The sequence below is a fragment of the Cyprinus carpio genome, chromosome B18 (genome assembly GCF_018340385.1).
Source record: "Cyprinus carpio isolate SPL01 chromosome B18, ASM1834038v1, whole genome shotgun sequence".
Classification (NCBI taxonomy): domain Eukaryota; kingdom Metazoa; phylum Chordata; class Actinopteri; order Cypriniformes; family Cyprinidae; genus Cyprinus; species Cyprinus carpio.
Window position 1 is genome coordinate 16,403,129 of NC_056614.1, and position 27,690 is coordinate 16,430,818.

At 37.3% G+C, this 27,690-nt stretch overlaps 1 protein-coding gene across 2 annotated transcripts; it reads left to right on the forward strand.

Moving 5' to 3' along the window:
- Window positions 1-267: 267 nt before the first annotated feature.
- On the forward strand, window positions 268-27,669 carry LOC109108685 (enhancer of mRNA-decapping protein 4-like). 2 transcript variants are annotated; one of them, XM_042744040.1, is made up of 30 exons: window positions 268-536; window positions 1,167-1,323; window positions 1,915-2,026; window positions 2,343-2,442; window positions 2,548-2,734; window positions 2,993-3,140; window positions 3,249-3,353; window positions 3,498-3,607; window positions 3,858-3,923; window positions 4,279-4,362; window positions 6,325-6,420; window positions 6,552-6,651; window positions 7,684-7,864; window positions 7,992-8,058; window positions 8,148-8,239; window positions 8,415-8,605; window positions 8,688-8,764; window positions 8,973-9,105; window positions 9,842-10,335; window positions 12,573-12,674; window positions 14,177-14,317; window positions 14,463-14,496; window positions 14,791-14,971; window positions 16,243-16,398; window positions 16,558-16,673; window positions 16,963-17,128; window positions 17,353-17,539; window positions 19,661-19,880; window positions 21,982-22,145; window positions 25,372-27,669. In XM_042744040.1, exons 1-30 carry the CDS (start codon window positions 461-463, stop codon window positions 25,553-25,555), a joined length of 4,227 nt encoding a protein of 1,408 aa, XP_042599974.1. In that variant the 5' UTR covers window positions 268-460; the 3' UTR covers window positions 25,556-27,669. The 2 variants fall into 2 exon arrangements, with proteins under 2 accessions (XP_042599974.1, XP_042599975.1); XM_042744041.1 differs by lacking the exon at window positions 3,858-3,923.
- The last annotated feature ends 21 nt before the right edge of the window (window positions 27,670-27,690 follow it).

Consider the following 27,690-nt stretch of genomic DNA (forward strand, 5'->3'; position numbering starts at 1 on the left):
AGTGATACAATGTGAATACAGTAAGAGACTACTTCAGCTGCTTACATGTATGTGGAAATAAAGGAGATCAAAGTAAAGTGTGCTGTTATGTTATTTCTTTCGGTGGAGGGAATAGTTTAAAACTATTTGAAGGTGATTTTCTGACAACCACTTGTATAAAAAAGACATTATAATAAGTTTAGTGATTGTAATAACACGCCAGTAAAATATGAATTTGTGATCTCTAAAATCAGATATTAAAAAGTAAATTCAGGAGTGATGTAGTGCCTGTCCAGTTAGGCGATTCACTGCGGAACCGAAGAAATCCTGCCAGCAGAGGCGGGGGAATGAAATGCAGGGAACGCTAAACGGAAGTTGACGGACGATTGCAAGCTTTTATGAGAGGGGCGAGTTCAGACACAATATTAAACTATTGAGAATTCGAAATTTTCCAGTGATTTAATCCCCCCTTCCCTACTCTATGGCTTCTGGTTCCAACATGGACATAAAGGGCGCGACGCAGCACCTTCGGGACATCTTAAAACTGGATCGTCCCGGTAAGTTGCCGGGGAAGGGAGCAGCTAGGCCGCGGCGCGAGGATGCTGCGCAGCGCTGGATTTCAGCGCGAGCCACCTGACTACAGTCGCGCAAAGACGCGGGACAGCGCTAACTATGTTTTATAAGTGACAAACATCATGTTTTGTGTATTAGTGTGATTGAATAAAAGGAAGGGTTATGTAGCATGTCAGGGCTAAACTCCTGCTGGCGCAGCTGCTTTGCTCAGACAGAAAGTGTTGAGTATTAATTGCGACGTGAGCATAAATGTTATTCAAGAGTTTAATGAATTTTTTATGCATCAGCATGCAGTGTCTTGATAACCGTGACATTATAGATTTCTGAGAGAAGACGTCAAGTCAAAAAGACGGTTTCAAAAGCTATTCAACTTTTTGTGCATCATTACAGTGTTTTGCCTTGTGTTAGAACAATACATATAACTTTACAATATGTTACACACGTCGTATTTATCATGTATGGACACCTCATATATATATACCTATATATTTATTTATTTATTATAATTTGAAAAAAAGTGTATTTGTATTTGTATTGAAAGTCATTAAAATAATAGTCAGAGAGTGCACCAGTGCATTTTTAAGACTTGATTTATCAGTCATTTCATTCCACAGAGTCTTCTTTGGTAGAGAGCCAGAGAAAACCATCTTTCAATGGAGAGCTAAACGGTGTTCTCGGAGCGGATCTTATTGGAGCAGGAGGACTTGCCACAATGGTGGAGCCAACAGCTCACAACTCAGACAAACTCAATGGACAGGACACACAGACTATGTATGTTTTGCTGTCATTAACACTGTTTATTATGTTTGTCATTATCTTTTTATGAGCTGTAATTTTTTTTATATACTAGACTTAAAATGTTTCGCTTTATAATATTAAAATACAATACTATTCAAAGGTTTGGGAGCTATACGATTTTTAAACGAGTCTCTTATGGTTTGTACTTTTAATATTGTTTTCTATTTTAATGTATTTCAACATTTTATTTATTCCTGTGATGAAAAAGCTGAATTTTCAGCAGTTATTTTGCAATTTTCCGTTATTACTCCAGTCTTCAGTGTCACATGATCATTCAGAATACATGCTGTTTTGGTGCATAAGAAACATTTTTTTCTTATTAATGTTGAAGACAGCTGTGCTGTTTAAAATTTTTATGGAAACAGTGATGAATAGAAAGTTCAAAAGAAATGTTTTGTAACATATATATATATATATATATATATATAATATATATATATATATATATATATATATATATATATATATATATATACATATACATATACATATACATATTATATATCTTTATTTCCAATAAATTCATATGTTTTGTTTTTTGTTTTTTTTTGTTTTTTGTACCAGCTGCCTTTCAGGAGACGATGGGTCCACTTGTGTCCCCATCAGAGCAAACAATGTTGAAATTGTGTCCAGTCGTGACTCAAGTATTGACAGTAAGGCTCGAGGCAGCAACAAGGTGTGTAAATTAATGAACTTGTGCAAAACTCTTTATTATTAGCACTTCAGGAATTCACTGTCATTGAAAACCTATGAAAATCATTGAATTTTTATTAGGTGTTTCCAGGTATGAAAAGTAATAAAATCATGAAAACAATGGAAATGTCTAGTCGGTAAAATCTTCCACTAGTGCTCAGTGATGAAAAATGTACTTGGCCAGAAATCTTTATATAATGATTTTTAAAAATGAACTATTGGAAAATAGTCAAAATGAGTGGAAACCCTGGAAATTGTTTTTTGCTCTCTAAATCTTTTCCTTATGACTTTTCTTATAGGTTAAAATTCAGCCAGTGGCCAAATATGACTGGGAGCACAAGTACTACTATGGCAATTTAATAGCCGTGTCCAACTCATACTTGGCTTATGCCATCAGAGGTCAGTTTGCACACTGTCTTTTTCCATGGCTCATTTAGCACAGTCCTTTGAATAAAATGTTGATGGGTTTCAGCTGAATGGTTTGTAATTATTTTTCACTCACAGGCGCAAACAATCATTCTATGATCCGAGTGCTGCGGCTGGGATCAACCGAGCGTTTGCTGCTGAAGGGCTTCACCGGTGCAGTCACAGACCTTGCTTTCGCCCACTTGGACTCCAACCTTTTGGGCTGCGTGGATGAGGCTGGAAACATGTTCATTTGGCAGCTTACAAGCCACAGCAGCAAAATACAGTATCCTCTATAGATTGAACAGGAATTATGATAAAGATTTTTCACACTTTATTTTTACTAAATCATCAAGAACAGCAGGTTAATGAAATTCCTGAAGGTTTTTGACCAGTAAATTTGTTTTTAATACAAAAAGAGACAAATTGTAAGGTTGTAATATATTTATTTATTTTTATTTCTCCAAAAAAAAAATCTGGATCTACATGTATTGTAGTATAATGCTAATGAGCAGGTGAACTCCTTAACCTTGATGTTTCTTAGAGATGAAGTGATCGTTCACATCCAAAGGCCTGAGGACACTCCACTAAATTCCAACCGCAGACTCATCTGGTGTCCCTTCATCCCGGAGGACAATGATGAGAACCCAGAGGATGCGTGTCAGACACTGGCACTCCTTCATGAAGACCGAGTATGATATCCTTGGAATTGGACAGTTTTATCACTTTCTTTCCAAAATGTCCTTCTATTATTAGATTTGAAATGTTTTTAACACTATTACTCCTCACTGTGATTGCAGGCTGAGGTTTGGGACCTTGACATCCTCCGATCCAATAACAGCTCATGGCCTGTGGACGCCACAGAACTGAAAGAGGGCTTCATCACCATTAGAGGACACACAGCAGTAAGTCCTGCTGTCTTCAGCTCAGTGTTGTGTCTGCAGTGTTGTATTAACTAATCAAGAAATTAGATTTAATGTAATTGCAATAGCACATAAGTGATTTATAGGGTGTGATGTTTATTATTAAACGTATTTCTATTTTTGTAGCGCATTAGTGAGGGAGCTCTGTCCCCTGATGGCACGGTCTTGGCCACAGCCAGTCATGATGGATTTGTAAAGTTTTGGCAAATCTACATTGAAGGACAGGACCAACCCAGGTACTGAGACATTATGAAATTGAACATGGTCTGCTGTTCAAAATTTAGGGTCAGTAAGATTTATTTTTGAAAGAAAGGAATGCCTTTATTTCTGAAGGATCATGTGACACTGAAGACTGGAGTAATGGCTGCCAAAAATCATGCTTGCCATCACAGGAATCAATATATTAAATAGAAATCTTTACATTTATTTATAGTAATATTTCACAATGTAACTTGTTTTATTACTTTTTTCATTAAATAAATGCAGCTATGATGAGCATAAGAGACTTCTTTCAAAAACACAAAATCTTACCGACTCCAAACCAACCAAACGGTAGTGTATAAATATTAATAAATCAATCAAACAGTGGCATGTACCTTTAAAGTATTTCTCAATTGTTTAACCATTATTGCTTTTAGTTGACAAGCAGTAAATATGCTAATATGTTAATTTACAATACTCTAAATACTCTGTGTACAATAATGTTATTAATGTATATTACAAACATTTGACTGTAATTGCTACATAAATGTGTTGTCATTGTATTTACTGTTTATACTGTTAATAATGATAAGCAATATTACAATAATAGTTTGATATTTTTTGTTATTGATTGTACTTCTAAAGCTGTCCTATAATTAAATCAATAGCCTTGTGAAAAATGTAAGTAATCTTGCTCCTTTTGCAGATGCCTGCATGAATGGCAGCCTCATAATGGACGACCTCTTTCCTGCTTGCTCTTTTGTGACAACCACAAGAAGCAAGACCCAGAGTGAGTATGAAGTTCATTAGGGCTGGGAAAAAAAAAATAGATTTTACGATTAATCGTAAAATTTTATATATATATATATATATATATATATATATATATATATATATATATATATATATATATATATAATTATTTTTTTTAATGATGTCGATTCGATATCGATTCTCAAAAGCCGCAAATCGATCTTTTTCAGTATTTATTTCAGCAAACATTTAAAAAAAGATCTGATTAATGTGAATCTTATCATAAGTCTTCTCCACTAGATGTCACCCTCTTATTTACCTTGCGCAATGTTACAGCAGAAAGCCTGTCATACATTCAGTGCTTATCATGGCGGAGATACTGTTGACAAGAACAAAGAACACAATATGTGTTATTTGCAACGCTCAGGTGAAATTCTATAGTAATACTACAAATCTATGGAAGCATTTGACATCACACGTAAAGGCTCCATGATTTCCGCAATGAATGAATGGTTTTGTTTACAACACATCTACTTAAGCGTGGAAAATGCTTGCGGTGTTTTCAGGCTCTGTCGTCTCATATCATCCTCAGCTCTCAGCTGCTCTGAGAGTCTCTTCATTAGCATTTTACCGTTTAAATTGACAAAACTACCGTCATATCACATACACAGCAGTTGCAAGTTCCTCACGGCAACCTGTCAAAATAAGAGTATAGTTTAACATGAAGAAACTGTCAGAAATATATTACTATTTAGCAGTCTTAAGACTCAATGTAACAACAAATGCTTCTACTGCTAATCATAATAAATATTAATAAATCTTTATTTTTAAAGGAATAATCCCTTTTTTCTTTTTAATATTAACAGTATACCTCTGTTTTGCAGCACTTTGTTTGCCAAAAAATAAAAGGGTTTTTCCATTTGATTAGGACTAATTAAATGAATGTTTTATGCCTTCATCTGATGACCAGAAAAATTAAGAAGAACATTTTATAGGGCCCTATTATTGTTTCAAAAAGGACCCTATACAAACAAAAAGAATAGGTTTAAAATACAAGCTTCTGGCTCTTAATTTCTTTTTATAATTTGACCATTTGTAAACTGATGTTTACTGTTCATTTTTTATTTATTCAAAATAAATGAATAAATAAAAATCAAGAATCGAATCGAGAGTATACCAAATCAATAACCAGCCCTAAAGTTCATATAGTCTTCAGAGGTCACCATCCTAAAGCCTGGGACACACCAAGCCATCAATCGGCCGTTTGCCATCGTTGATCCGAGGTCGAGCGATGGTTGAGCTAGTTTGTTTGGTGTTTTCCACATGTGGGCTGTCGTCAGGCTCACATCAGTGGCAGTTTGCCTGATTCAACATGTTGAATCGGCGTCGGGGCCATCAGCGCGAGTGAGAGCTCTGATTGGATGTTCAGTTTAGCGAACAAGTCAGTGCCAAGAATTAAAGCAAAAGTGGTGAAAACAAGCATGTGAATGAAGGCGGTACAGACAGAAGGCTGTTTAAATGTTACATGATCTTTCCCAATCATTCTTATACACAAATGTTTTCATAACAACATGAGCCGCTTAAAATTATTATAGTTATCAACGTTACTGATATTCAAAATGGTAACCAAGCGCGGCTTTGTTTACATTTTGTATATCTTTGTTTAGGTTTCTCCTTTTGAATGATGAATATATACTATTAATAGCTGCTGATGTGAACAGCTTGTTCCTCTCATGCATGCACAGAACGCACGTGTTAGTTTGCCGTCGGATGTAGTCTGTGCGATGTGTTCCAGCGCAGCTTTTTTGTCCGACGTGAGGCAACAACACCGTCGGCTTTCATCGCCGCTAGTTCTTTCAAGTCGGCTTGGTGTGTCCCGGCATTAAGTCATCAGGGAATCTGACACTGGGCTTTAAGCTGTTTTTGCAGTTGTTTTACTTTAATTTTTTTTGTGGACACATGCTATACATTCAACTTAACCATTTATTTTCTTCTGAAGAGTTCCTTTCTGGTGCTTCCTGATCACCGGAGCTGATCAGAACCAGGAACTTAAGATGTGGTGCACAGTGTCATGGACGTGCTTACAAACTATCAGGTCTCTTCATTTCATAATTGTTCGATATGTTATTTGGTGTTGTTCAAGCTTGAGCATAAATATTTCTCCTCTATGGATATGATAGCATAAATTTGTGAATTTTCGAAGAACTGTGAATTTGTGTGTTTCAGGTTTTCCCCAGATCCATTCAACAGCAGTGTACTACCCAGCCTGAAGGCCAGTTTGGACCTGTCTGCAGAATTTCTCATTCTCAGTGATGTTCAGAGGAAGGTCAGACTCGTTGTTGTTTTATATTTTTGATTTATATAATTTTTTATTTTCTCCAGAAGTCAGTGTTTTTAAAATAAAATTTATTTTTTAGTTGTATATTTAAATAAAAACATGTGAAGTAAAAGAGCTGCAGAAGTTTATATGCAGAGACGGCCGACGCTATAGAACCATGAAAGTCATGCTTGAGCGTGTAGTAAATGAAACAGCGCTTCTCTGTCACACAAAGACATGCAGATCAAGTAGCAGTCTTTTTGTGCTTTAATTTTCATTGACACTTGTCCATTGCGATTTTATCCTTTGTGCAGCCTTACTTTTCTTTTATTCTTTCAAATTTTGCCAAATTCTTTGACATTCCACTTAAGAAGCTAAATTCCATATTTACGACTAGATTCTGCCATTCTGCCCATGTTTTCCGCTTAGAAGAAATCGTCAAAACACCTTTATTTATATAGTGCTTTATGCAATACAGATTGTTTTAAAGCAGCTGTTTCTTATATACGGCTCTACTTTTGTTTACTTACTCTCATGGTGTTTCCAAACCTGTATGACTTTTCTTTCTTAATTGGAATCCAAAAGAAGTTATTTTGCCTAATGTTGCTTATTTCCATACAAATGAAATTTAAGTTGTTGTTTCCTAAAAACACTCTGATTTAGCTCTAAAAATCTTATTCATATGTATTTATTCAAGAACCAATGCCATTTGAAATCATTGACAATCAAACCTGACAGAAAACATCTTCAAGCAGCAAGTGTGAAATCTAATCATTGTCTCATTTCCAGAAAGGACTGAAAAATAGGTCAGTCTTCAAGTTTGAGGAATTTCAGAAATGACTTTGGGACAGGTAGAAAGACAGGAAATATCGAAGCAAACAAAACACGCTCAGTTGGCCAACTCTAGCATATGTCCTGTTAAATAGGATTCTTGAGTTTAGGTCAGTGTTGCTATTACAACAAGCAAAATGATTACATTGTGGTTATGAGTAACTGGTTGTTTATTAGCAGCTGACTCTGGGTTGTGTGTTTGATATGTAGGTGTTGTACGTCATGGAGCTGTTACAGGATCAGGAAAAAGGTTGTGCCAGCTTCACTGCCATTTCAGAGTTTCTGCTTACACACCCTGTGCTCAGCTTCGGCATACAAGATGTCGCCCGTGCCAGACTGCGCCACACAGAGGTCCTTCCCCCTGATGAGGAAAGTGAAAGCATGACGACAGGTCAGTTCCTTTCCTTATTTTCATGCATTTTGTGTATGCAAATGTTTGTTGTCTTTCTGTAAGTTGAGTGAAGATACAATCAATTGTTGCTTTCTAATATTTTTGTGTCTATAATATCTTCTCACAGAAGGAAACCAGGGACCCTCGGAGTCCAAATCAGGAATCCAGATTAAACTCTACTGTGTGCATACAAAGTAAGTTATTCAAATTAAAAAAGCTCTCAATGAAGACATGAAGTTTGCATTCAGATCTGTAGTGATGTAACATTCTCTTATGCCCTCAGATCACTACAGGATGTGCAGATCTGGTTCCAGCCCAATCAGGGGGCCTCTTCCTCTCTTTTCATGCCACAGTCTGGATCACAGGATAGCTTTGGTGAGTCTAGGAATGTATATATATTTTTTGCATACATATGTTTACTAGACTGCCACTGCTGAATCTATCAAATAAATATGAACCGATGAATTAATTGCTGAGAAAGAAAATGGTATACTTGTTGATTTGAAAATGCTAAATTGCCTAAATGATATAAAATGCCTTTCCCTCCTAGGTTTTTCTGACCCACTGGCTGATCTGAATGTGGAGGCAATGAGCTCTGATAAAGAGTCTGGTGATAGTGGATCACAGAATGACCTGAGTAAGATTCTGGCTCTTCCAACTCCAGCTGACTTCATGAGTCCAGCCCCATCAGCCTTGCCCAAACTCATGACCCCAGATGCCTTCATGATGCCCAGCACCTCCGTAAGCTTTTAATACTACAGATTCTTCATTAGGTTCCTTCAGAGAGGGTGATTAATCATCTTTGCGCTCTTGTTTTTTTCAGATACCCGCTTCTCCTGGCAGCAGTGCCAGCAGCCTGACCATAGTCACGGCCATGAGCAGCTCAGATAGCGGTGCGAGGTGGGGAATTTAACTCATTTATAATCTTTCTGTTTCACATTTTTTAAAGTCCTCAAACTTTCCAGGTTTTCATGAGAGTGTTATGAGACTTTTGGATCCTACTGTGTGATCTACACAGTGTGATAAGAAATACACATCTGAGTGTAAAACGTGGGGCCCTGTGTCCTCTCATGCACTCATAGGCATTGCTCAATTTTCTTTCTTCCAGAGGTGGAGACGATCTGGCCCAGAGCCCTAAAATGTCTGTTGAATGTGGCAACAGCAGCTTGACTCTGAATGCCAGCGCAGGCAGTCCAAGATCCAACTCTATCCTCATCTCAGGCCTTGGGGAAAATATCCAGGTACTAATGGACATGTCAAACTGCATATAGTGATATATTGATGTCCAGTAGCCCTGCCTTTGTTTTGGTGTGTGAGAGGTGTTATTCTGTGAGATAGATATTAGTGCTGGGCGGTATACCGGTTCATACCGAATACTGTTGTTTATTTTTTTATGATATTAATTTTTAATATACCACAATACCGGTCTATGTCACTTAAACAAAGTTCAGAACGCAGTGCGGAGCGACACTGTTTGAGAGGGGTCCCCTTTTAATGTTGCACTGTGGTGAGGGCACAGCTGTAAGTGTTACCAAACCTGATGGTGAAAACGGATAACCTTCTTCTACAAACAAGTCTTTTGCTGACACTTTTGATCAATTTTATGCATATTAATTAATAAATAAAAATCTTTCTGCCAGTAAACTTTTGAACAGTTTAAATGCTTGTGTCATTATGGTAGATATAACGTAGGCAATATCCATATTGACTATCCATCTGAAGAATTCAAATCAGATTTCAGCACTTACCAAATTTTAGCACAGACTGTCAGTCTTTTAAGATCTGATTTAAATGGAAAAACTCATTTAACAATTCTTTTGTTCATAATTCATCCCTCCATCCACTCCATCCGGTTAGGCTTTCTCTCCCCCACTTGTGCTCTCTCCATCCCTCCTGCGAGAGGCCTTTCTGCTCTGTGAAGCTGCTCCTTATTCTCACAGACTTCCCCTTCAGTATTTCCTATCTCCTCCTCCACAGGTTTCCCCTCCAAACCCTCCTCTCTCCCTGGATCTCCAGGTCTTAGACCCTATGGTTGTCCCCCTGGCCTCTCCAACCAGAGCTCGCTCTCCGGATGTCATCTCCTCTGCTTCTACAGCAATGTCCCAGGACATCCCCGAGATTGCCTCAGAGACCCTGCAGAGGGGGCTGGCTGGTGCCGCTGCTGACTCAGGCCCTGTCCTGCATTCTGACAGTATGGCATCAGCCGCATCAGTCCTCCACCTCTTGTCTCCAAGAGCCCGGAGCAGTGCTGAGCACAGTTTGCTTTCTCTGGAATTGGGTGCAGCATCTGTGGATGGAGAACAGAGACACAATAACACACCCTCCCTGCTGGAGACGGCTCTGTCGCAGGAGAACGCAGTAGCGGCTGGAGGATGCTGTTCTGACAGCAGTGTGAACCACACCTGGCCCGCAGCACCTGATATCACACGAGAAACTCGCAACAGCCTGAGAGACAATGGTTTGGGAGACTGGTAAGAGGTTGCTCTATAATAAAATATATTTTTAATACACATTTCAATTCAAGTTTATTTGTATAGTGCTTTTTACGATACAAATCATTGCAAAGCAACTTCACAGAAAGTTACGTTTATACAATATTTAGTAGAAGCTTATCAGTGATGACTGTCAGTTTATGTGCATATGGCAGAAATGTTCGGAAAAATCAATTAAAGACGTAAACAAACAGACGATTAACACTATTAACAGCAATTATGCATGCTATCAAACTTATAGCAAAATGTGGTAGTTCTGTATGTTGTTTCAGGGTTAGCATCATCTGAGGTCCTCTGAGGCGGTTGGCATCATTTCTTCTCAGGTGTTCTGGATCCAGACTGGAGCTTGTGTAAATCCTAGTTTACACAAGGCAAAACAGAGAAACAAATAGAGACATAATTCCAGCAAAGTAAAATTAATTAGTTTAACCCAAGCTAAAGAATAATAATGTGCATTTGATCAGATATAACTGCAGTCCAAGATTATGAGATGCATTTTTTGAATGCTTGGCCAAAGAGATGTGTTTTTAATCTAGATTTAAACAGAGAAGGTTTGTCTGAACCCCAAACATTATCAGGGAGGCTATTCCAGAGTTTGGGAGCCAAATGCGAAAAAGCTCTACCTCCTTTAGTGGACTTTGCTATCCTAGCTACTACCAAAAGTCCAGCGTTTTGTGACCTTAGGAAGCGTGATGGATTGTAGCGTGGTAGAAGACTAGTTAGGTACGCAGGAGCTAAACCATTAAGGGCCTTTTAAGTAAGTTATAATATTTTGTAACTGATACGGAACTTAATAGGTGGCCAGTGCAAAGACTGTAAGATTGGGGTAATATGATCATATTTTCTTGACCTGGTAAGGACTCTAGCCGCTGCATTTTGGACTACCTGTAGCTTGTTTATTGAAGATGCAGGACAGCCACCTAGGAGTGCATTACAATAGTTCAATCTAGAGGTCATGAATGCATGAATTAGCTTTTCTGCATCAGAAACAGGTAACATGTTTCATAGCTTGGCTAGATGGAAGAATGCTGTTTTTGTAACATGGGAAATATGATTTTTCAAAAGATAAGTTGCTGTCTAATATAACACCCAGATTTTTGACTGTAGAGGAAGTAACAGTACATCCGTCTAGTTGCAAATTGTAATCTACAAGATTCTGTGTAATGTTTTTTGATCCAATAAGTAATATCTCTGTCTTATCTGAATTTAATAGGAGAAAATTATTGGTCATCCAATATTTTACATTTTAACACACTCTGTTAGCTTAGATAATTTAGAAGTTTCATCTGGTCTTGTTGAGATATATAGTTAAGTATCATCAGCATAAAAGTGGAAACTAATCCCGTATTTTCTAATAATATTACCAAGGGGCAACATGTATATTGAAAATAGCAGAGGACCTTGGACAGATCCTTGTGGCACTCCATATTTTACTGGTGATAAATGAGATGACTCTCCATTTAAATAAAGTGGTAGCAATCGGACAGGTAGGATCTAAACCATCTTAAAGCCTGCCCTTGGATACCTGTATAGTTTTGTAATTGATCTAGGAGTATGTTGTGATCTATGGTGTCGAACGCAGCACTAATTAGAAGTTTAGAATAATTGTGATTTTTATGTTTTTGAAAGAAGTCTCTTATGCTTAACAAGGCTGCACTTTGTGATCTTGTGAAATATTATTCCAATTAAAAATGACTGTTTTCTATTGTAATATATATTAAGCATTTTAAAACGTATTTAAAATGTAATTAATTTCAGTGATGGCAAAGCTACATTTTCAGTAGCGATTATGCCAGTCTTCAGTGGCACATCATCCTCTAGAAATCATTCTAATAGGCTGGTTTGGTGCTCAAGAAACATTTCTTATTACTATTAATGTTGAAAACAGTTGTCCTGCTTTATATTTTAGTAAAAACTGTTTTTTAAAATTGTAATAATATTTCAATATATTAACGATTTCACTGCATTTACAGACACTTCAAAATAATTCTTAATTATTCCAGACATTTGACCAGTAGTGCATATTTTCTTTGATGTGTTTTGTGATTTATGTTGATATGTTTAGTTAATATTAACATTTTAGTATTGATTTATGTGTGGGAGTTTTATGATTTGTGTGGTGTATAGAGAGATGATAAATTGAGCAAACGGTGAATATATTGTATTTGATTTGAATTATAACATTTGAAAACTTTGTGTTGACTGTTTCCTTCCAGCTCTAGGGAGGAAATAAAGGACAGACACATTTCTTCTCCATACCACAGGCGCACATATCACCTGACTCAGAACGACAGTCAAGATGCAAGTGCAGAGCAGAGGTACACTTCTGGCGTATCACTCATGCAGGTGTCTGTGCCACTTCTGTAGCTCAGATCAAATTACTATACTTGTTTTTCAAGTACATTTGCTCAATTTATGCTGTCCATCCATCTTAACTTTACATCTGCTTGTTATGCCAGATTGAGGAAGCTCTAAAATACTCATTTTAAGCTGTCTAATGGGAGTGTTATGTGGTGTGTGGCCTAAAAACAGGGTTCAAATGAACATTTGTGCCAGATGTAAAATCAGTGTTTTAACAGGTTTCAGTGTGGTAACTTAAAACCATGTTGCCATTTCTAATTTCTTTAAATTGTCAGAATGATAGTCTGACCTTCGCTGACATCACTGATGTGAGCGATTCATATCAAGGACATGCAAGAAAAGGGGCACGACTAGAGTTTTTTTTTTCATTAAGAAGTTCAGTGTTCTAAATCAGTTCTGAACTGAAATTGCCATGGTTACTAAACATAAGATGGGATCCTGAGTTCTGATACACATCCTATTATGTGGGATATTTATTCTTCAGATAAACATACCAAAACTATGTGTTTAACAAAACAAAAGGAAACATGTCTTATGTGCCAATAAAATATATTTATGGCTTGTCAGTTTTCTTAAGGAAAACTATAACAGCTGTCTGCAATTTAAGAAATATTATTTTTAATGTGTAGTTAGCATCTGGGCCTAATTATCATCATATTTAAAAACAATTGTTCTTATGGATGAACTGATCACTTTTAATATTTTTACCTTTGCTTGTAAAGGTTTAAAGGTTTATATTGAAGTTTTTTTATATATATATATATATATATATATATATATATATATATATATATATATATATATATATATATATATATATATATATTCGAAAGTATCTTGGTCTAAGCAAGGCTATATTTATGTGATCAAAAATACAGTAATACAATTTAAAATAGTCATTTTCTATTTTTATGTATTTTAAAATCTAATTTATTCCTATGATGGCAAAACTGAATTTTCTGAAATTTCAGCAGCCATTAATCCAGTCTTCAGTGTCACATGATCCTTCAAGAAATTCTTTTCTGATTTGGTGCTCGAGACATTTCTTATTGTTATCAATGTTGAAAACAATTGTGCTGCATAATATTTTTAGTGCAAACAGTGAAATATATTTTTCAGAATTTTTTGAATATAACATTTAAAGAACAGCATCTGTGACTATATAAAAATGTTTACCGTCACTTTGCATCAGCAATACATCCTTGCTGAATAAAAGTAACTGTGGTGTGTATATATATATTAAGAACTTATTTACTCCTTCCTCACATCTGCATATCTGTGCATGTCCGAACAAGTCTGAGCATGACTCAAAGCTCAATATAATGACGTGAATATGCAAATTAAGGGCTGTGTCTAGGGGGTTACAGACACCTGTAGCGTCAGTCTTCAATACCTTGATGATAATTTTGCTCATCTGTTGTCTTTCCCTTTTATTTTTTGCTCCTGCTGTGATGGACAGTGATCATGATGACGAGGTTGCCAGTCTGGCCTCCTCAGGAAATTGTGGCCCTCGCTCCTCTCACAGACTTCCTGTGAAAGACTGGAAAACATCTCCCCGCAGCTCCCCTAAGCTCAAGAGGAAGAGCAAGAAGGATGAAGGGTGAGTGAGCTGCACTCCTTACTATGGAAATCTCCCTGATATTAATGTTTATATTGTTTAATATAGGATTGAGCAGTGAGCCCCTTCAGTCATATAATCTGATTGCGTGACTGATTAGATCATCTTTGTTTTTCTCCCTACCCAGAGAGTCCTCACAATCTAGACAGATTGAGAACCAGGTAAGTCTGTTGATCCCCTGCATCACAATCCGAATGCATTTCTTAGCATTTGTATTGTGTAAACCCAATGAAAATGCATGAAGGCTTGTTTTCTGTCCAGTCACCGTGATTCATAATATAAATAAAACATTAATGCAGTTGAGACAGAACCTGATGAATAACGAGGTAAGCTTGGTAGCATGAATGTTCTGCTGTGACTGCTATGACTCTTACAACTGTGCTGACATCAGTCAATCATCCCCGGAAGTCCTTGAGGTTCACAAGTGAGGAATAAATGTGCTGTTGTGTCCTCAGATGAGCATAGAGGTGCAGGATGAGCTCCTACAGATGTTACGGAGCCAGCAAAGGGAGATCGCTGAGCTGAGACAGAACCAGCTGGACCTTCTGCAGAGAGTCACCAGCCACATGGACGCTGTGCAGAGCTCCATCATGGCTCATATTGAGCACGCCATGTTGGCTCAGCAGGAACAAGAACGTATCCTTCCACTAGGGGGAGATTTGTAGCTGGGTTGAAGATTAGATTATACACAACTTATCAAGAAAAGATGAGCTAAGGCATCCGTGCTATCACCTTTAGTTTTTTGACAAAATGAAATCTAAATTGATTGTTGTTTCTTCATGTTGCACTTTTTTGAATGCATAGGCTTTCATCAACAATATTTCTTGCAATGTAAACAAGGCTACATGGACTGAGATGAGTAATATTGATATTTTAGCGATCGTATTTCTTGGCCATGCTCACTTTACATGCTAAGTAAAATCCAGAAAGATAAAAGTCCCATTCTGCAGTATATTAACTTTGAAATGTCACATTACAGATGTTAAACGCACTATGAATGGCGCCATAAACCAAGAAGCTACATTTTAAAGCAACTTCAAAAAATGATCCAGAATGACAATGTTAAAATAAAACTCTAGCCCCATTATCACATGAAAAAGCAAAAAAGCTGATCTGAATAAAATCATTCTCTAATGCATGATATTATTTATTCATATGCATATACACATTAACCCCCTTATCTGTCCCTCGGGTCATTTTGACCCAAAAATTATAAAAAAACAAAACAAAAAAATCTAAAAATCGTGTGTTGATTTTACCGGTCCAAGATTTCTTTACTTTTGTCACACTGAAGACACACACACAAAAAAAAATTAGTGGATTCAAGGAGTTTAAATGGGTGCAATAAAAAAGTAACAAAAGTGTCCCTCGCGGGATGTATTTGAATGTTATCAATCAATCTGAAGCCTTAATATGCCCAAAATGTAAAGGTTTCACATGTAGGACTCAGTTAAGAATCTCCATAGGATTCTATAGGCCCCTGGCAGTAACCATAAAATGCAATTTTATGACTTTTTTCCGCCAGATGGCATCAGAAAGACTCAGTGAACCCACTCAGAGCCCATCTTAAGGTTTTTGATGATTTTTGGACTGGAATTGTCTCTTGTTTTTTTTTTTTTTTTTTTTTTTTATGAAATACTGTAACAAAATTGCTTATTTTCTCATAGATTCTTAGAAATATCCAGAATTTAATATAAATAAGACACCAAAAAATATTAAAAAACCTACATAAATAATTAGGAAAAAAAAAAATTGGATCAAACAAAAATGTTTAATGTTGAAGGTCTTCGGGTCATTTTGACCCATGAGAAACACTTTTGTTATAGGGACGCATGAGGGTTAATGAATAATCACTTTGGATTGATCAGGCCCATGCAATTTGTTGTTAACTTTAACTGGTAACATAGAGAGAAGAATGGAAAGAATTCTGGCTGAAGGACAAAGTCGGAACCAACAGCTCCAGGATCAGCTGGTTCAGCAGCTCGTCCAGACTCTGAACAACAGTCTCAGCAACCGGCTAGACAAAGTTTTGCGTGAAGAAATGAAGAAGACCGTCCCACAAGGTGAGTGCAAGAGCTCAACTGTACTTTTTTTCTCATAGCGTTCAATACAACAATGAACATTCTGCTCTTCTTCTGTGACTGTGAAATATTTGGAGCAAAGACTTTTATTGATTTAAGGCTTGTGTGGAGATTTAGGTGACCTTTTTTTCTGTTATGCAGCCATATCGAAGAGTCTAGAACCTGTGACTGGCCAGATGAGCAGCACCATCGCTGCTAAGTTAACCGCAGTGGAAGGAACACTGAAGGAAAATGTCACCAAAGTTGTTAAATCCAAGGTCAGTGGCTGAAAGTTTGAGAATGAACACTTTAAAAAAAAAAAAAAAAATTTAATCCAAACTTGACATTTGTTATGATATTATTTTCTAAAGGCTGAGTTAAAAACAGTTCTGCCTGGAAAGGATGTTTCTCTGAAAGACATACTACAAACTGAGCGGTTCAGAAGAAGTGCACCAACTTCTATGCACTGATGTAGCACTGAATAATTCATTGCGGAACACCGAACAGGCACAAACTGGGGAAAACTCATATCTCTTCTAACTTTTTGTCCTATTCTTTTATTCACAGAACACCACGGATGCTATCGGTCGTGCTGCTGCAGAGGCCATGCAGGGACCCATCCAGTCAGCCTACAAAGAGACCTTCCAAAGCATTGTGCTGCCCGTGTTTGAGAGAGGCTGCCAGTCCATGTTTCAGCAGATCAATGACAGCTTCAAACAGGGAACCAATGAGTGTAAGAGCTATCACAGTAGATTCACTACCTGACTTTTTATTTGTGCTTGTTTATGGTAATGAAAAATTAAGTGGAGCATATGAATGAGTCTGGCAGCTTGTTGAATGCTCTTAGGCTAGATTTGCACATCTTGTAGCACCAGCTAATTAATAAAACTCTGTGTTAAGCAGTGTTGTAATGTGTTGCTGTAACTAAATATCTAATGACTTCACATTCTCCCGCAGACATCCAGCAGCTGGAGACACACATCAAGAACAGGAAACAGCGGGACCAGGACGCACGGGATCCTGTGATTGGCCAGCTGCAACAGATGATTGACACGCTCCAGAATTCTCAAGACCAGCTGGCCACCACTGTGACGACCAGCGTGTGCTCTGACGTTCAGCGTCAGCTCCACATGATCGTGGGAAAGTAAGTCTTTCTATACTTCTGTGTGTTAACCTGATCGTCACTCTTTTGTGTGTTAAACACAATCTATTAATAAATATACACAACTTCATTTTAATGAAAAATAACATGAAAAAATAAATCATAATCTTTAACAAAAATACTATTATAAACTAGGTTAGTGGATAATTTAGCATAAAATAGGGCCCTATGATTTCCGCGATGCGGAAAACGTTGATGGAAATGCGGAATCCAGTCATAAAAACGGAATGCACAGTTTAACGCGGAATGTCACAGAATTGGTCAAATTTTGAATTAATTAATCAAAAGTAGGTCATTACACCTAAATCGCGATATGGACTAGTGTCTGTAAATATTAAGCAGCAAATGTCGATTTAAATATGAATGTTCTGCGTGTCTCTGTTAATGAGTGGCGCAGATGCGCGGTGATTTCAGCGTCTGCCATCTCACTAAATGAGGACGTAAACGCATGAACAGCATTTTCAGAACTGTTCTGAGAGTCACTTCATGAGCATCTGACCGAATGATTGGGTAAAACTAGCGTCATATCACATACACAGAACTGTAAAGGTATTCACGGCAACCCGTCAAAATAAAAGTACGGTTTGATTTGAAGACATTCAAAAAAAGAAAAGTGAAGGAAAAAAAAATTGACCCATACCCAGAATTCGTGCTCTGCGTTTAACCCATCAGAAGTGCACACACACAGCAGTGAACACACACATGCAGTGGGCAACCATTTATGCTGTGGTGCCCGGGGACCAGTTGGGGGTTCAGTGCCTTGCTCAAGGGCACCTCAGTTGTGGTATGGCTGGCCCGAGACTCAAACCCACAACCTTAGGGTTAGGAGTCAAACTCTCTAACCATTAGGCTACGACTTCCCCCATAGATAGAAGCCTATTACTATTTTTCAGTAGAATGTACATAGCCTACTACTATTACAACTACTAAAATGAAACAAACATTATTTTTTTAAGGAATAATCACACAACATTTAATAGTAAATCCCCTTTGTATGCCAAAAAATTAACTTTTAGTTTTCAATAATTAAACGATAAATGAAATTAACATTTTATGCCTTCATTTGATATCCAGAAAAATTTAAATACACAACATTTTTTGGAGCTATGCATTGAGCACCTTGCAAATGTATTGGCAGGTGTGGCACTTGAATTCCTGTCAATAGAGCTGGTTTGTTTCCCTCCCACACAATTGCAGTATAAAGTATGTAGTATTAAATTAAGGATTAAATCACTGTGGCATTTGAATCCAAAAAAAAAGCTAAATATTGTTTGTTACATTGAGATTTACATTGTAATACGAAAGTTCAAATAAATTCAAAATGCAGTCTAAACCACTCTTAAAAGGTTATATAGGTTTTTAATCACTGTACCTTTACTGTGTTTTAACATGTTCTTCGTCAGTGGAATCTTCTTCGATTGCTTGCAAACAAAAAGTAATAGCCATGGGATTTAACCATAATCAATTCCCATTTTAGTGTTTTTTTTTTAATTATTGCCATGTGCTAAGTTTTTCTCTTTGGCCAATAAGTGTTGGAAGCTGGACTGTAAAGGGTCTGAAAAATCCCTGAACAGACATAAAAGAGCTCCCATTATTACCCATCTTAAGCTACTGTCTTTGTGTACGGTTGTAAGTAAATGCTATCTAAAAAGTATTAAGGTGTTTGCTTTTTTGTTATAATAGAAAGGCAAACAATATATACGTTTGTCGCATCAATCAAATTTGTATTTATATAATTAAAACATCTGAGTATGTAATTTATTGCCATGAAAAGTGTCCCTTACAGTGTTTATTTCCTTTTTAGTCATGTTTGTAACATTAGTAGGATATTGTAAACTATAGTGGGATTTATTTTTGCATCAGGTTTCGTCTTATTATTTTTCAAATGCTTTCAAATTTGGTAAATATCCTGCAATGAAATTGATATTTTTTTTTTACATGTTATTTGCTGTCTTTAGATACCATGATATCATGTATATGTGCTTTATGTTGGCCATCAAAAAATCCATATTGGTTGACCACTGCTCATTTTTATACTACAGCAGTGTTCAATGGAGACATATCTTATTAAATACTCCGTTAATGTGTCTGTCCTCTCTGCAGTCTGCAGGACTCAATCCTGACGCAGGTGCAACGCATAGTGAAAGGAGAGGTGAGTCTGGCCATGAAGGAGCAGCAGGCAGCTGTCACCTCCAGCATCATGCAGGCCATGCGCTCGGCCGCAGGAACACCTGTACCCTCTGCACATCTGGACTACCAGGCCCAGCAGGCCAGCATACTGCAGTTACTACAGCAGGGCCAGCTCAATGAGGCCTTCCAACAGGTTGGTTACTGATCACTAGACACACATGTCATATTTCTTACAGGTCTGTTTTTTTAGGGCTTTTTATGGTTAATAGAGGTGCATTGATTAGATTAACTGCTGTTATGTCAATAGATCTTTTAACACACTTTTACATGTATTAAGCCACAGCCATTCTGTAAAATACTCAGAAAATGTGTCCAGGGATGGTTTGATTTTGGTTCATTCACACTGCCAGTGATTTTCCGGAATCTGTGTGTGCGTTCACACACAACCCATAAAGATTTGGATGTGACGTGTAATGCGACACGTACCATCAACTAAACTGGTGAACGATTCCGCTTCAGCACGGTTAGTGAGGAGCTTCCTGATCATGTGAACAGTGATCTGCCTTCAAAACACTAAAACACTAAAAGAGTTACACAATAACATGCCTCATCACTACGACAAACCCTTTATGGCATTGGTCACTCGTTCTGGGACTGATCCCAGCAATGTTACTAGGTCTTCAGCCTGGGATTGTTCCGGAATCAATCCCGGGACGTGTTTGTGTTCACACAGAAGGCACTCTGGCAATTTTCCTGAATCAACGCGCTGTGTATAAGTGGTATAAATGTGTAAATTGAATTAAAATTATAAAAACATCTTTATATACAATAACTGTTATTTGTATTGAAAAACATTCAAATTCTATATAAACACTTCTGGATTCTTTTAATAAAAAAATTTTGAAACAAAAGGGATTGTTAAAAATACATAATACTTCCTTCAAAAAGCAGTAAAACAGTTAATAACTACTGCATTAAGCCATATGTGTCTGTAAAATCTGCCACATTGTATAACCAGACAACCGTTTACTTTCTGTGTAATAGACAACATTTATGGGAGCATGTGCAAAACATTTTCACAAAAACATCTTTGCAAGGTCTTCTCCATTGATGGAACAGTAGCATCCATGGTTTCCATCTGTAGTATTTTGTTTAAGTTAAGCAATGCAAATCACGTATAGCCAAATTAAGTATTTGGAAGGAGACGTTTTAACATAAGTGCTGACAGTCAAACCACAGTAACTACTCTATTAAAGGCTCATGAAACCCCCTGTTTCAGCACTGGTTAGTTCTCACCACAGTTTTAAAAAAACCCTAAAAATGTGGGCGTGGTGCGCTGCGGAGTAGTGGGGGAAGAGGGGAGACAGACAGCTTTGGGTTCAGACAGTTTCATTTTGCTCCCATCGAGTTAAAAACACAAATAAATGCACAGCCGTTTGCACTCTGCATCAAAAACATTTATATGAACGCGCTGTTGCAACTATGATAGCTTGAGGCTTATTCTGCGGCGTTTATTTAAGCCTTTTGATGGATTGTGTCACGGAGCTGTAAAAACAGTTACACTCACTGTGAATGAATCGCGTTTGTGCCAAACTCTTATTACAAAGCAAAAACAAACACACTTTTTGATCCATGAACGTTTCTCTCAGTTAATGTGCGCGATGTCTTCTCACAGTCTGAAGCGTCTGTCATAGCAAATCAACACATGCTGTTGTGAATAATTAAGCAAAGCGTCTTCTCATAGGATAAGAACACGCAGTCTTATGAATAATAATGAGACACCGACGCGTCATCTATGTACTATAGTCCTTTGCCAAGTCACAAATTGTGACGTCAACACGATGTAGATTTTAAACCCGGAAGATGAAAATAGAACAAAAAAAATTTAAATTAACCAGTTTTCTTCAACAGTTACAATTATCGGATGCTAATATTGTCTTCTATGATATGCAACACAAACACCTCTGCTAAAATCTCAGAAAAAGTAGTCTTCATGACACTTTAAGTATACTCTTGATTTGTATGAATAACTAGTTAATTTATTACATTAATTTGAATGTTCTGTCAGTTTAGTGGTTGTAGGGAAACATTGTAATTATTAGCCTTGAAAATTGAAACCAAACAGTTTGTTTAATAATTTTCACAGGCAGTATGCTATGAGATGTGACCTTTTATGTGTCCTTTTACTATCGTCTCTCTATATATGTGATCATCATTCACAATAACACTGTACTGTGTTAGTATGTCCTCTGCAGGTTTTTTTCACAGACTGCTCGCTGTGATTTTTCTTGCAGGCTTTATCTGCAGCAGACTTGAATCTGGTGCTGTATGTGTGTGAGACCATTGACTCCCAGCAAGTGTTCGGCCAGCAGACCTGTCCACTCCATCAGGCCGTCCTTCTGTCTCTCATCCAGCAGCTCTCCACCAACCTGAGCACACGCACAGAACTCAAGATCAGGTTTGTTCCCTTCGGCTCCATCAGTCAGTGCAGTCATGTTCTATACTTCTTTTTTTTTTTCTTCCCCGTATGTCCTTTATATGGAAGTTATTCCTTCAGCTCCCCTCGCAGTTTGAATGAATATGCAAGATCATGCACAGCGCTGTGCTTTTAATGATTAAACACTTAAGTATTTATTTATAGTCCTCTGTATGTTGTACGTGAGCAAGGGCAAAATGCAGATTCAAGTCACAGGATATTAATGCTATAAGACTCAAAACATCCTCTCTTTCTCCTCTTTAATTCCTCTGTGGATGACCTTGTGTTGAAGGGGACATCCGCTTCTGTGGCACTGCTGCATTGGGCTGCAGTTATTAAAGTGCTCTACAGAGTCTGGGCTGCATTAGAGTTCTCTGCTGGGGGAAAGGGACCAGCTCCTGTGACTCACAGAGTAATGCTCTGCCTGTGCGCTGCCAAGTCCCTTTACTGCTATAAACTGCTCTGTCTGCCAGTCCTATCTCTGAATTGCACTCTACAATACTAGTGTTTCATCCGGCCCATATGTGCATAGACATTACCATCTGTAAGTCTGTCCTCTTTCTGCACGGACATAAGGATGTTATTTTAAGTAGGAAGACTATCTATTTTTAGCGCCAGAATTAATATTTACAGGAGTCTGTGCTTTTGTTCATGATAACGAACATTAGATAGCTCCATATTCAAAATGATTAATGAAAATTTGATTTTCATTAGTATTTAATTATGACACTTTTGTTTTATTAATAGTTATTTCAGTGTATTACTAAAGTTTTTGCTGCCTACTATTTTTGTGGAAACAGTGATACTGTTATAGTGATACTAACTGCCATTAAAAAATGTGGGGTAAATATAATTAAAGAAAAAAAAAAAAAACTTTTATTCAGTAGTAACATGTTCAAAAGTGACAGTATAGACATAATGTAATGAAATATTTCCATTTCAAATAAATGCTGTTCATTGAACTTTATCAAGAAAAACCCTGTATCCTGTAAAATGTATTATAGTTTTTCCACAAAAATACTAAGCAGCAAAACAGTTTTTAACATTTATAATAGGAACCATTTTTATAAACTTAGCATCTACAATGTCTGAACCAAGTGAACATTAAAATATTTGTGAAGGATCGTGTGATACTGAAGACTGGAGTAATGGCTGCTGAAAATCCAGCTTTGCTATCACAGAAATGAATTAATTTTAAAATACAAGAGAATAGATTTTTTTTAAGTAAAGGTATTGCTTCGGAATATTAATAACATTGTGGTGTTTGCCCAGTAGACAAACTTATTGGCTAAAAGCTGCAAAAAACTGCTAGTCCAGGCCTGATTCATGAATATTAATTTACTTGATTGGACGCTTCCATTAGATTATCAAAGAATGCTGTCATGACCCAATTAATGTTCACACACTACACCTTAATCCCACTTTGGGCGTACAGTATGTAAGACACATTTATGCATTCAGTAAGCGCTAGGAGAGTGCACCGAAGTGGAACAAGCAGGAGTCTCTGGGCACTTTTTTTGTTTGCTTGTTTACCTGAACACTGTGTAATGTGGCGCTCATGGCACGTGACACTTAAAAGCAAGTCTGGAATCAGTGCAACAGCTGCTTCATGTTATGTAACACTTGGTTAAAAAAGAAAAAAAAACAAGAATAATCAGTAAAACTAATATTAAAATGCATTATGGCTTTGAAATCTTTTTGGATTGGTGTTCCTGGCCTGAGTTTTTTTTTTTTTTTTTGTGCCACAAGAAGTTGCCTTTTTATCTAGCGTCACACAGTATATTCTGTCATTCCAACTATCTCTATGTGTCATGCTCCAGAGTTAAACATCAGCTTTTATCTTCGCAAATAAAGGTTAGCAGAATCCAAGATGTGAACAGTGATTTCAATGTACCGGGAATGTAATATCTCTCCGGGCCAGTAGATTATAGTTGAGATAACAGCACTGTGGGCTTGGAACAGGGCCTACACATGTGAAAATAGAGCAAATTGCTATGAGGCATGAAAGCTTAGCCATCTGGACAGGACTACACTGTAAAGTCCTGGGGATAATAAGGTCATTGTATTACATTTCCTCCATTTTTTTTTTTTTTTTTTTCTTAATCATAAGCTTTAACTTAATGGTCACTTGTGAGGTAATTAAGATGACCTCTGTGCAACATGCAGCTCAAGTCTCTGGTGGTATCATACACCAGTGTCTATTAATTTAAAGAGGCAGATGGAGAGATTTCCCAGATAGTTTTTCCAGACAGGTGGCATTTCAATAATCCTTGATGGACTTTATAAAAAAACCCGAGCAGCCTGGAGAGAAGTCCAAAAAAAGCTTTAGCCTAGAAAAGCTTAAAGAAATAACAAACATGTTCTGTTAACACAGCTGTCAGAAAACAGTAGATTTGTGTTTGAGGACTGGAATGAGTGATTTGTGCCAGCCACATACACTACCATTCATGTTTTTTAATATTTAATTAATATTTTTATTCATCAAGACATTTACAATGTTATAATATTTCAAATAAGTCCCCTTGAACTTTTATCCAAAAATACTGAAAAAAAAGTATGACATTCTCTATTATTATGAAATATTTTCTAAATCAATAAGAAGAAGAAATAAAATCCTCATCTTTTAAAATCCGTATATTAGAATGATTTCTGAAGGATCACGTGACACTGAAGACTGGAGTGATGGCTGCTGAAAATTCAATTTTGAAAAGCTCAGACCTCTTGCACTTTTGGAGTTTAATATTAATACATTGTTAGAGGTCTGGCCCAGTGCAAAGTGCTTCTAATATTAATGAGAATTGGCTTCAAAGCAAACTGGTGATCGTAACAGGAGAGATTAAAGGAACTTAGCCTTCCTGCAAGAACACTTTGATAAAATAAATGATGTAAATGGTTCCTCCAGTTGAATCAAAGTGTGATGTGAGAGGAAACATTTGCTCCTTCATGACGTAGATGATTGCATGATGCTTGCGCTGATGTTAGCAGGTATTTTACAGTTGTTAGCCAATAAACTCCAGACGCCTGGAGAAAGCAATTTTTTTTGGGTTCCCATTTATTTCAAAGGCACTTGTTCAGAAGTACGCAATTTGAAATATGCAATAATATGAAATATTTTTGACTTATGAAAAACCGGTTTCATCAGAATACGCAGTGACCCCCCCCCCCCCCTCCACCCCCCACATGACCCCTTTCTCTCATTTTTCTGTAGCTATCTTGAAGATGCTGTAATGAACCTGGACCATGGAGATCCAGTCACCAGAGACCACATGTCTGCAGTGCTGTCCCAGGTCAGACAGAAGCTCTTACACTTCCTGCAGCAGGATGCCCACAGCCCTCTTTGCAAGCGTGCTCGGCGCCTCATGATGATGCTGCAGGGCCTGGTCAGTCACTAGAAGAGCCCCTCCGGATGGCGCAGCTGACATCTTCACAACCTCTCGGTCATTGTTCTGCTGTCTCGTAGACGACCGTCATGACCTCATACCACCCTGCTGTTCAGTTGTGGCTCTCATCGGCTTTGGACTACATCACCCCCCCCCCCATCTTCCCCTCCCTCGTTCCTTCCAGACTATTTTTGATTTTGTTTCTCTGCACATGTGAATAATCCTCAGTTTGTATGCAACACCATTATGAATGCAGAACGGGACATGGCTACTTCAGTTATTTTCATTATACATTCAATACCAGGAGACCTTTTTTTTTTTTTTTTTTTTTTCATTCTTGACACATCAGGAACAAGACTGTGAAAAATGGGTGGTTTCATGGCTGCTCTGCTTTTTTTTCCCCCTTTTATTTCCTGCGGTGGAATGCCGTCAAACGTTATTGATAAAGGTTGTATTTAGGCCACTTATCTGACTCAACTGTTCTGCTGAAAATAATTTGGCCAAGTTGCTGCTTTTTCATGTCAAGTGGAGCATCATACATGTTCCTGGAATTTTTGTTAATGCTATCAGGATTTGAAATGGCCAAAGCAAGATTTTCGTTCGAACAGATTAAATTCTGGACTTCTGCAAAATCGACCCCTTTTCCAATCAGCAGAGCCCTGTAAAATATATAAGAGGGCTTATTATGTTACCAAGGAATGCTAACAATATAGTTGCTTACAATTCTTCAAATGGAGCCTTGAGTCTATAACTTGTAGTACGTCTGTAAGTCTCTAGAGGGCAGGCATTTATGTTATCTTCTTTCTAATTTTATATGCTGCTTTTGTGATTTTTCAGCTCTTCTGCAGAATTACACTACAGTGAATGGCTCTTCTATTTTTCTTTTCTTTTTTTTTTTTTTAATACAGGGTTTTTTTTCTGTGAAATTTTTCTTTTGTATCACAGCACCCAAATATTTGAAAGTGTTGGAGAAAGTGGCCCGTTCTAGTCAGTTGATTGTATTTGATTTAGACTGAGATTGCCAACACTTGTTATTGATTAGGAGGGACTATTTGGTCATGCCCTCTGATAAAGGAAGAACGAAAAGAAAGTGCCTTATCAGACTATTGTGTATCATATATTGGTAATCAGGTCCTCTGACCCTACATTGGGCGCCACTTTGGTGTGTGTGTGTGGCCTATCTCCAAGCAAATTTTCTTTTTCACTAAAACACCGAATTGAAGTTAGGAAGGGACAGGTTTGTTACTGAAACATTTTCTTGCAAGTGCTGTAAACTGTGATCTGATTTTATTTTTTCAGTCATTCATTCCTCACAAGTTTCATGCTAATGCAAGGAGGAAGTGCCGGCCCGGTTGATTGTGTTTGTGTTAACACATTATTTGTTCCCCTGTCGTCTTTATTTTTAGAGCTGTGCATATTATATCCGTAGCCATTTGCAGCAGTCAGTGTGGCTCATTAGGACATTTTTACAGGGTGTAGGCAATGTGTCCTCTTGCTTTTTTTTTCTCATATGTATAATTAAAAAAAAAGCTCTGTAACAGACATGAGCCTGCTGCACAATTGTGGGTAAATCTGAGGCGCTAATAAGGATGTATTAAACTCAGCATGCTTGCATGCTAATGGTGAGAGCCATGTACTCAAACATAGTTAACCTGTTTTTACGAATTCAACACCCAGCTTTTGTTTAAGCCTTGTAAGCCTGGATTAATCCTTTTTCATCTTAATTTCTTTTATTTGCATAGTATAGAGTCCAGCAAAGACGAGCCATGATCAGATAGATTGTCTGATTCAATTTTATGTTTTGTCAGGCTGAAAGCATCCTCTTGTCAGTTTTAAGATTCGTTGCAGTGCAAGGTTAATTGATTTTCGATGCTGTTTTAGACCTGTCTGATTATCTCTGGGTTACTGTACTAATACACATTGCCTTCAGTTTTTGAGGCTTACAAACTTTTTTTCCCGTCAAGAGGTTCACATCGCAGGTTGTGTATGAAAATTGAATTGTCATTTTTTTCCATTGTGTTTTGATTTTTGTTCCTTGTGTTTGCAATTTTGTTGTATATTTTACACTCATTTCTTTCATCCTAGACATTTTGGAATAAAAAAAGGAAAACATTGTTCAATGTTCAGTAAGACTGTGCACCTTTTCT

Excerpts from the sequence above, each read along its gene's own strand:
- LOC109108685 (XM_042744040.1), top strand. The coding sequence starts at position 461 with ATGGCTTCTGGTTCCAACATGGACATAAAGGGCGCGACGCAGCACCTT. Across the intron at positions 14,972-16,242 it reads GGCTCAGCAGGAACAAGAAC|AGAGAAGAATGGAAAGAATT; the intron begins GTATCCTTCCAC and ends CTGGTAACATAG. Across the intron at positions 16,399-16,557 it reads GAAGAAGACCGTCCCACAAG|CCATATCGAAGAGTCTAGAA; the intron begins GTGAGTGCAAGA and ends TCTGTTATGCAG.